We start from the raw sequence: 10,774 nt of genomic DNA on the forward strand, positions 1-10,774 counted from the left end.
GCGTGCCGCGCTGCGGTCAGGGGGGTGTCTGAGAGGTGTGTGCCGCGCTGCGGTCAGGGGGGTGTCTGGGGGGTGCGTGCCGCGCTGTGGTCCAGGGCTGGTTGGGGGGCCTCCCCGGGACACGCGGGCTTCTTCCCAGCCCAGCCCCCGAGCCTCCTTTTCACGCGAAGGTCGCTGTGCTCCTGGGAAACAGACCCTTCAAGGTGGCCTTGGATGGCGTCCCCTGCACGCTGCTCCCGCCCTTCAGGACAGACCGGTGTGGGCTCTTCATTCGTGCTCATGCACACCTCAGTACACATTACACACAGGCACACGCCACACACCACACACAACGTACACACTCCTGCACACACATGAGCACCACATATGAGCTCCCGCACACACCTCACACCATGTACACACTCCCCGACACACCACACACCACATACATNCGCTGCCTGGCGCGCCGTGTCCCCCTGGCCGGCCCTGGTTGCCCCGGGACGCCGCACCCCCGTGCACGCAGATGTGCCGCGGGCTCCGTCACTGAGCCACTGCCCTGCACGGGCCTGTTTTGCGCGGGTGTGCTTCGTATGGACGTAAACAACGTATCTGATCTGTTCCCCTTAGTGGGAATGGGCTGCTGTGGTCTTGCAGTCTGATAAATGAGACCGCGCCACGAGCCGCGTGTGGGGACGCCCGTGGGACGGTCCCAGAAGTGACACTGCTGGGCCGAGTTGTGTCGTGCTTGCTGCTGGCCCACCTGCCCAGCCGGGCTGCCCCAGCCCCCGGCCCCCGGCCCCCGCAGGGACGCGGGGGTGTCCCGTGCAGCCTTGCTGTGTTCGGCCCGTGCGTCACTGCGCCCTCCTCCCCGCGGCAATCAGGACCCTCCTCTTTGCCGTCTGACTGGCTGTGACGGGCACACGACACGCCGACTTCTACACTTTGCTTTCACTCCTGTCTCCTTGGGCCACCTCACGGAGCACAGTCGTTTCCGGTCGATCCGATCGGACGTTCGGCCATGTGAGTGCTGGTGTTTTCCCCCAGCCTCACACCTGAGAGACACGTTTCCCCCGTCCCGTGGGGCAGGCGCCCTCGGACGAGGGTGGGCCGCAGCCGGGACGGGACGCCCCCGTCTTGTTTCCGACTTCCACGGAAGTGTTTCCAGCCTTTCCCTACGAAGCTGGCGCCGGCTTTTAGGTTGAGGTTGATATAGTTCACTACGCTAAGGAATTTTCCAGAAGTTTCAGAGATTCCCACGTTTTCGAGTAATTTCATCGAGAATATTGTTGGGGTGCCTGTGCGGCTCTGTGTGTTCGGCACCCGACTCTTGATCTCAGCTGAGGTCTTGATCTCGCAGGGGTCATGGGTTCAAGCCCCGTGTTGGGCTCTGCACTGGGCGTGAAGCCTGCTTAAAAAAAAAAAGCTGTTGGATTCTGTCAAACACTCTTTTTTGCGTCTGTGGAGATAGTGAGGTGATTTCCCCTGTTGGTATATTAAGGGGATACAGTCCGCTGACGGGCTCCCAACAAGGAAGCAAGCCGGCTCCTGGGGAAACCCGCTCAGGGGCGCATGGTTCTTTTAACNACTTTCGCCGGGAGCAGCACAAGGGAGCCGGCGGGTGGTCCTCCGCGGTCTGTCTCTGCCCCGTCCGTGCCTGGACGTGGAACTTGCTTCGTGACCTGGCGAAGCCGCTGGGTTGACTGTTGCCGCCGCCGTGCTGAAATGGCGTAGCGCTTCTGTGGAACAACAGGGCTTTCCGTCCTTTCTGAGATCAGTTTGGTAATTATGTTCTCCCAGAACACAATCCATGAATTACAGTTTTTTAAAATTTATTTTTAATTTTTTAAATGTTTATTTATTTTTGAGAGTGAGAGACAGAGCGTGGGTGGGGGAAGGGCAGAGAGAGAGGGAGACACAGAATGTGAAGCAGCTCCAGGCTCTGAGCTGTCAGCACAGAGCCCCACATGGGCCTCGAACCCACGAACTGGGAGATCATGACCTGAGCTGAAGTTGGACGCTTAACCGACTGAGCCCCAGGCGCCCCCTGTGAATTATGGTTTTAAAAGTCATTTTCGCAGGGCTGAGAAAAGTGTTCCCATGATTCTTCTACCTTCCTCCACGTCCATGGTTATTCTTAATCATTAGCCAGTCTGGAATTTTTATTTTTTTATTTATTTTTAAAATTTTTAATGTTTTATTTATTTCCAAGAGAGACAGCATGAGCAGGGGAGGGTCAGAGAGAGAGGGAGGGAGACACAGAATCCGAAGCAGTTCCAGGCTCTGAGCTGTCAGCACAGAGCCCGACGCAGGGCTCGAACCCACGAACCATGAGCTCGTGACCTGAGCCGAAGTCAGACGCTTAAACGACCGAGCCACCCAGGCGCCCTCGGGATTTTTAAAATAGTGACACGCCCACCGAGAAGCAGCCAGGGCCAGGTTTGTAGGCTGCATCATCTATCAAGACACAAACACGCAAACAGTGAGTGAGTGATAGCGGGTCCAGCCACAAGGTTCGGGTTCCAAACTGGACGCGAGTTATCAGCACACATAGAGCCCAGCAAAAATACTGACTCTGGACTGTTTTGCGCACACGTTTGGGAGGTCACAGCTGGTCCCAAATCAGAAGGCCAGAAAGGGACCTTTCCACACTTTCTGCGATGGCTCCCACCTTGCGGTGGAACGTGGTTCATGCCAGAGGGAGGGGAAGTTAGGCGCGCTGCCTCTTTCGGCTCTGGCTCTGGCGAGTGCCGGGCCGTCAGGTGTGTCTCTGCCTGTGGCGTGTCTGGGTGCGGGAGGAGGCTGGTGTGTCCCTGGGGGTGGGTGACAGGGGGGCTCGGGGACGGTCCACACGGGACTCTGTGGACTCAGGGAGCAGGTGGGGTCGGCCTGCCTCGTGTTGGGTGTCAGGGACAGGGGGCTTCTTGCCTCAGTTTCTCCTCTACGTCTTTCTCCCTTCCATGAACCCCCCTCCCATTGGTGGAAGGTCTCCCTCCCACCCCCTCCTCCATCCTTCCAGCGCCTTCTGCAGAGACTGGGACCCCGGGGTCCAGCAGCCCGCGCGGCTCCTGAAACACCTGGCGCTTTAGAAAACGCTTTGTCTGCCAGCAAAGCCTTTCATCTTCCCGAGGCGAAGAGAGTCTTGGCTCAAAGACAAAGGACGTCTTTGTCCTTCGGGGAAATGCGCGTCGGAGCCGCAGCCGGTGGGGAATCCCTGCCACGTGACCTCCGGCAAAGGAGAGTCTACTGGTTAAAAGTTCCAGTGATGCCTCAGCTTCTTTCCCTCAGAAGGTGATTTATAAGAAATCAGATGTGAGATGTGAGCAGCGGAGACTGAGAGACACCGTCCTTCCAGAGAGGGGGCTGAGGCCCCCGGGCGCGGTGGGGGGGGAGGTCATTGCCCAGGCTACCCTGAGCCACGGCCCATCTCCCTCCCTCAGGCCGACCCCGTGACCATCCAGGACGTCTGTGGCAGAACCGTCCAGAACGCCGTGCACGTGTGGAGCAACATCCCAGCCGTGAAAAGGTGCTCCCCGCGCGTCCCAGGGTCGTGGGGCACTTGCGTGGGGCAGGGACGCCGGCCCAGCACCGGCTTCGCCAAAGAAACTGAAGTCTGGGGACAGTTTTCTAGACAGAGCCATGCGGGGGCAACCTCTGTGCCCAGGTCAGGGGCTGTGTCGGGCGGGCCTTCCCCCCGCCGAATTCCGGGGTGATCAAGGTCAGGAGCCCTTTTCCCAGCTTCTGGCTCCACAGCTGCCTGAGGCTGTCCCCGCAGGACTTTACAGGGCTCCCTGGGTCCCGGGAAGGGCGTCTACACTCCCGGACACCCGTCACCGGGCCCCCCACAGCCTCGGGAACTCTGCCTGCCCCACGCATGCACACCCGCTCACACTCACACTGCCTGCTCACACTCATCCGCACACCACACACCGCTCACACTCACTCACATACCACACACCATTCACACTGCCTGCTCACACTCATCCGCACACCACACACCACTCACACTCACTCACACACCACACACCATTCACACTGCCTGCTCACACTCATCCACACACCCACACCGCTCACACTCACACACCACACACCATTCACACTGCCTGCTCACACTCATCCACACACCACACACTGCTCACACACCACACACCATTCACACGCTCTACTCACACTCATTCGCACACCACACACCACTCACACTCACACACCACACACCATTCACACGCTCTACTCACACTCATTCGCACACCACACACCGCTCACACTCACTCACACACCACACCCCCTTCCCTCTGCCTGCTCACACTCATCTGCACACCACACACCGCTCACACTCACTCACACACCACACCCCCTTCCCTCTGCCTGCTCACACTCATCCGCACACCACACACCACTCACACTCACACACCACACACCATTCACACTGCCTGCTTACACTCATCCGCACACCACACACCGCTCACACTCACACACCACACCATTCACACTGCCTGCTCACACTCATCCGCACACCACACACCGCTCACACTCACTCACACACCACACACCATTCACACTGCCCGCTCACACTCATCCGCACACCACACACCGCTAACACTCACTCACACACCACACCATTCACACTGCCTGCTCACACTCATCCACACACCACACACCGCTCACACACCACACACCATTCACACGGTCTACTCATTCGCACACCACACCCGCTCACACTCACACTGCCTGCTCACACTCATTCACACACCACACACCGTTCACACTGCCTGCTCGCACTCATTCACACACCACACCCGCTCACACTCACACTGCTTGCTCACACTCATCCACACACTCACACCGGCTCACACACCACACACCATTCACACTGTCTACTCACACTCATTCGCACACCACACCCGCTCACACTCACACTGCCTGCTCACACTCATCCGCACACCACGCACTGCTCACACACCACACCCCATTCACACTGCCTGCTCGCACTCATTCACACACCACACCCGCTCACACTCACACTGCCTGCTCACACTCATCCACACACTCACACAGGCTCACACATCCATACCCACTCTCACACACACACACCTGCTCATACTCTTTCACACACCTGTTAATGCATTTACATTCACCAACTTACACTCAATCACATACACAACTACTCACAGTCCCCTGTTCACACTCACACACCTTCTCATACATTCCTATTCAGCTCATGCTTATTCACACACCCACCAGCTCACACTCATTNTCACACAGGCTCACACATCCATACCCACTCTCACACACACACACCTGCTCATACTCTTTCACACAACTGCTAATGCATTTACATTCACCAGCTTACACTCATTCACATACACAACTACTCACAGCCCCTGTTCACACTCACACACCTGCTCATACATTCCTATTCAGCTCATGCTTATTCACACACCCACCAGCTCACACTCATTCACACAACCATACCTCATTCTCACACCCACCAGCTCACATCCATTCACAGACACAGGCTCACACACACTGTNCACACCTGCTCACTCACACTGCCTGCTCACACTAATTCACACACCACACACCGCTCACACTGCCTGCTCGCACTCATTCACATGCCACACCTGCTCACACTCACACTGCCTGCTCACACTCATCCACACACTCACACAGGCTCACACATCCATACCCACTCTCACACACACACACCTGCTCATACTCTTTCACACAACTGCTAATGCATTTACATTCACCAGCTTACACTCATTCACATACACAACTACTCACAGCCCCTGTTCACACTCACACACCTGCTCATACATTCCTATTCAGCTCATGCTTATTCACACACCCACCAGCTCACACTCATTCACACAACCATACCTCATTCTCACACCCACCAACTCACATCCATTCACACACACAGGCTCACACACACTGTCACACTCACACAAGCTCACAGTGCATTTCTGGGCTGTAGGAACAACTCAAACACACCAGGGCTTAGACCCTTACACTTACCCCTTCTCCGCTGCCAGAACATTCTTGGGACTATTCATTCTCACAAGCATCGGTTGGCCAGCCCCCCCAGCCCCAGCCCCTCCTCTGGACAGCTTTCTGCTCCTAGAACACCGGGCCTCGCTCATCTGTCCTCACCCACACACTGTGCCCCAGAGCCCCTAAGGACACGGCCACCCGCCTCCCCAAGACCCACACCATGTGGCACCTGCTCTGTGGTGAACCAATGTTGACAACATCCAAGCTAAGCCACATCTTCTGACAGCGAGTTTCTGGAAACTTCTATGCCCCCCACGTCCCAAGTCCAGCATTCCCCAGCTTGCGGTGTGGCACGTGCTCAGGGCAGGAGCTGCCAAGGCTTGGCGCGTGCCAGACCCACACCAGGCTCTGTGTTCAGGTGGAGCCAAAGCGAAGCAGCTTTCCAGTGTTTTCAGACACGTTTGGTGTCAGCCGCCTCCTCTCCCTGCCCTCCTCCCCCTTCACTCCCCTGGACCTCTGCGGGCGGCGCCTGGAGGGGCGGGTGGGCGCCTGGTTCCCAGAAATAAAGCTGGAAGCAGCCATCTTCACCTGGGCGTTCTCCTCCAGGCCCGTGTCTCCACAGGGAGGACAGAGCCCCTGCTCACAGCCGAGACGGCAGCTGCCCGTGGACGGCCACGGCCGTGGTCAGCCCTCAGACAGCAGGGCTGCCCCGGGGGAGCTGGGCCCGGGGGGCGGGGGGAGAGGCGTCCAGCCCCTGGGGCTCAGGACTGCTGGTCACTCCACACGGGCTGGAAAGCTCACGGAAGGTGGGGGGGGGGGCGCCTAAGACTGTTTATCTCCAAGGCCTGGGGATAATCGGGTGGGACCCGGTGCGCCAGCCCCTCCCCTGCCCCCGGGAGCCTGTGCGGGCGCTTGGTGATAAGCCTCCTTCTCTCCTTTGCAGCAGGCATTCAGCCCTGGGTTCCCAAGAGGCCCTGTCTTTGCTGGCTCAGGACAGGCAGAGAATGAAGCCCCCCACCCAGGGGCCGGCCGAGCTGGTGAAGAATTGTTTCCTCCCCCTGAGAGAATATTTCAAGTATTTTTCAACAGGGCTCACTTCCTCTCTATAAATGATTCACTTTACCATTAAAAAAAAAAAAAGAAAAGAAAGAAAGACTTCCTAGAACAGGGCAACTTTCCTTGCATTGTTTCTGTTTTTTCCTCTTCAAATTGTTATTTTATTTGAGTGACTTTGGACTTCCCAAGGTTGCCCCAGACAGATGCACCTCCTTCCCGGTGTGGAGATGCAGGCGCGGCCCGGCCCCGCCTCGTGGGGCCGAGGTTCTCGGCCTCTAACCGTGGACAAGACCTTGCTGCTACGAAGCTGCTGGAAATGTGTGTGTGCCGGTTGAGAAGTTAAAATATATTTATTGTGGTTGTGACTGGTCGTATTCTGGTGTTTTTATGTGCAAGGATAGCCTTTCTTTTATCCCATAGGATGTGGGGGCGAGTGTGAGAAAGATGGCAGGGCAGATTGTCGTACGTGGGTGTGGCCCGTGTTCCCCATGCACCTGTGGCCCTGCGGGGGCAGGACTGCCTTCGGCTGATAGTGAAAACCGCTCACACTGAATACAGCCGTGGCAAACATCCCAAACCCTCGTGAAGCGTGGGCTAGGACGGTTAGTGAACAGAGGGAGAGCGCACTGAACAGACAGCACAGAGGCCAAGGCCCCATCCACGTTCAAGGCCGGCAGCCACAGGTGCTCGTGGAGCCAGAAGGACTTGCCCGCAGGAGGCGGGATTCCGCTTGCCGAGGCCCCGGGGAGGACGGAGCCGTTGCGGAGCCCGGACTCAAGCTGGCTTCCGATCACACGTAATGAATCCTAAAGGGCCCTTTCCAGATTAGCCAGAAAATCCCCCAAAGTGATGTAGACTTAATCAAACAGACCCAGCTTGTCCTGGGTGAGGGAGCCTCGGGGCCCACACTTTGCGGAAGAAAAGTGGGGTTAAAATTGGACCTTCTCAAGATTAAAAAAAAAAAAAAACCTTGAAAGAGAATAGAAGTTGTAATGGTTAATTTTCTGTTGCGACTTGGCTGGGCCATGGGGCCCAGACATTTGTTCAAGCGTTATTCCAGACGCTTCTGTGAAGGTGTTTTTTGGATGAAATTGACGTTAATTGGTGGACTTGGAGTAGAGAAGACTGCCGTCCAGTATGTGGGTGGGTGCCGCCGGCTGAAGGTCTGTGTCTCCCCCCAATTTATGTTGAAATCCCAACCCCCAAGATGATGGCATGAAGACGGGGTCTTGGGGAGGGGCTCCAAAATGGGGCCAGCGCCCTCGTTGGAGGCCTCAGAAGGCGCCCCCGCGCCCTCAGCCACATGAGGCTGCACTGAAAGTGCGCGATGAGGAAGAGGGCTCTCACCCGACCCTGGGGCCTCCTGACCTCGGACTTCCCGTGTCCAGAACCACAAGCAACACATTCCTGCTTTAGAAGCCATTCAGTGTGTGACGGTGTGTTCCGGCAGCCCCGTCGCACGAGACGGGGGCCCCTACCGGTCCACCGAGGGCCGAACAGAACCCGGCGACATCCTCCGAGCGGGAGTTGTTGGGCAGGTCACCCGTGGGCCCTCCTCCCCGGGGCTCCGGCCAGCCGGTGCAGCCTGCACACTGTCAATTTGTCAAGCCTTCGTAATCCCATGAGCCAGTTCCTTGAAATAAGTTTCCCTCTGTGTATATATGCATGTCCTACGGGGGCCGCTTCTCTAGAGAAGGTTGATTAAGACAGAGGTCTTAACTGAATCCAGAGGAACCTTCTCTCGTGGGTGGATGTGGGGGGCGTCAATACTGGGCTTTGATGTCACAGGTCTTGTGTCCAGGGGCGACTTTAGCAAGATCTGTAATGGAACAGAGACTACAGAAGCCCCAGAAAAAGGGTGGGGACAATGTCACACAAGCACAGGTAGGAGCTTCCCGGTCGGTCAAGTTCTGGGGCCAATCTGACAAAAATGCGTGCTCATGACAATGCCTGACCGGGCGGGGGGACTCTGCACCTGACAGCTTCCACCCAGGGCACCGGTGCTGCGGGGCTGACGTGTTAGTGTCTGCTTTTGTTGTTGTTGTTAATTTTTTAATGTTTATTTATTTTTGAGACAGAGTGCGAGCGGGGGAGGGGCAGAGAGAAGGAGACCCAGAATCTGAAGCAGCTCCAGGCTCTGGCTGTCAGCACAGAGCCCAGGGTGGGGCTCGAACCCATGAGGTCATGGCCTGAGCCTAAGCGAATGAGCCGAATGAGCCACCCGGGCACCCGTAGTGTCTGCTTTCTATCAGACTCTCCCAAGTAGGGGCCCAGAGCTGCTCAAACAGCTTGACACCATCAATTCCCAAGTACCTCAAAACTCTCCAATTTTGAGGAGAATCCCACAATCCCACCCACAGATCCCAAAAGATGTCCCTGTTCCACTCCCTGGAGCCTGTGAATGTCACCTTATAAGGCAAAAAAGATGCAGCTGATGTTGTGAAATCAGGATGGGGAGACTGTCTGGGACCATGGGTGGGGGCTAAATGTGACCACAGAGGCCCTTATGCGGGGGGCAGGGGGAGACTTGACCTCGTTCAGAGGGGAAGGTCCTGACCCTGGAGGCAGAGAGCAGCTGTGAGCCGAGGGAGCCTGGGGCCACCAGGAGCAGAAGACGGGGAGGGTCCTCGCCTCACGTCCCGGAAGGAGCTCTGATTCCAGACCGCCAGCCTCCAGAACTTTGAGAGAATACATTTCTGTTGTTTAAAGACCCCCAGCTTGTGGCGATCCGTTATGACTCGCCCAGGAAACTGACACACCACCCAGCAGAAAGGGTGGGCTCCTTGGGACCAGCGATGGCACATGTCAACAGCAAGGGCTGCGCCGGACCCCAAGGGCAGCTGACGGGGGGCCTGGGTCTCCTGAAGCGAGTGCAGCCGGCTCCTTCCCCGTCTGCACCAAGAACTTCCAGTTCCCAGCACAAATACAATTCTGCTTGGTGCCCAGGGAGGCAGAGAGGTTCTCTCTCTACACTCGCTGACTGTCCGAGAAACAGGGTCATGGTCAAGGGGAAGAACGGAGAACCTTCTCTTAACTGCAGGAAGCCTTCAGAAGGGTGTTCTGTTTCACCATTTGTCTTAAAACCCTCTGTGACCCACGTTCCAGTATTGGTGTGAATGTTGTGTGTGTATCAGCTCACAATAACCACACATTAAGTCAGCCGCTTTTTTTAAAAATTTTTATTTTTTTAATATTTTATTTATTTCTGAGAGAGAGAGAGAGGCAGCATGAGCAGGGGAGGGTCAGAGAGAGGGAGACACAGAATCTGAAACACACTCCAGGCTCTGAGCTGTCAGCACAGAGCCCAACATGGGGCTCGAACCCACAAACTGTGAGATCATGACCTGAGAAGTTGGACGCTTAACCGACTGAGCCACCTAGGCGCCCCAAGTCAGCTGCTTTTTTGAGGAAGGTGTTACAACTGTCTCCACTTCACAAATGGGAAAATGCAGGCACAGAGGAGTTAAGTAACTTACCCCAGGTCACACAGCTCCTGAATCCAACATGCACTTATCAGGCTGAGGTTCCTGGGGCTGGTCCTGGGTGTGCCCTTCCCCCAGACCCCAGTCCTGCCTAGATGTCCCTCTGAGCCAGCAGCCGCCCTCCCTGCCACTTCTCTGCCTGCCCCACAAACAGCGTGTCCCTGGTCCTGAGTCCCCATTCTTGGCTGGGCTGCAGCAGCACTTGACTCTCTGGGGTCTGGGGCAGGGTGGGGGGCTGCTCAGGAAGCAGAGCCTGGTGCCTCCCC

General features: G+C 56.7%; 1 protein-coding gene across 1 annotated transcript in view; it reads left to right on the top strand.

Annotated features, from left to right (window-relative positions):
* DNMT3L (DNA methyltransferase 3 like) overlaps window positions 1–7,079 on the top strand; it is a 24,383-nt gene extending 17,304 nt beyond the window's left edge. Inside the window, exons 14-15 of the mRNA XM_077755366.1 lie at window positions 3,417–3,502; window positions 6,914–7,079. Of these exons, the coding sequence (XP_077611492.1) occupies window positions 3,417–3,502; window positions 6,914–7,079 (252 nt within the window). The remainder of the gene's footprint in view (window positions 1–3,416; window positions 3,503–6,913) is intronic.
* The last annotated feature ends 3,695 nt before the right edge of the window (window positions 7,080–10,774 follow it).

Source organism: Crocuta crocuta, unplaced genomic scaffold, assembly GCF_008692635.1.
Source record: "Crocuta crocuta isolate KB4526 unplaced genomic scaffold, BGI_CrCroc_1.0 scaffold675, whole genome shotgun sequence".
NCBI lineage: Eukaryota > Metazoa > Chordata > Mammalia > Carnivora > Hyaenidae > Crocuta > Crocuta crocuta.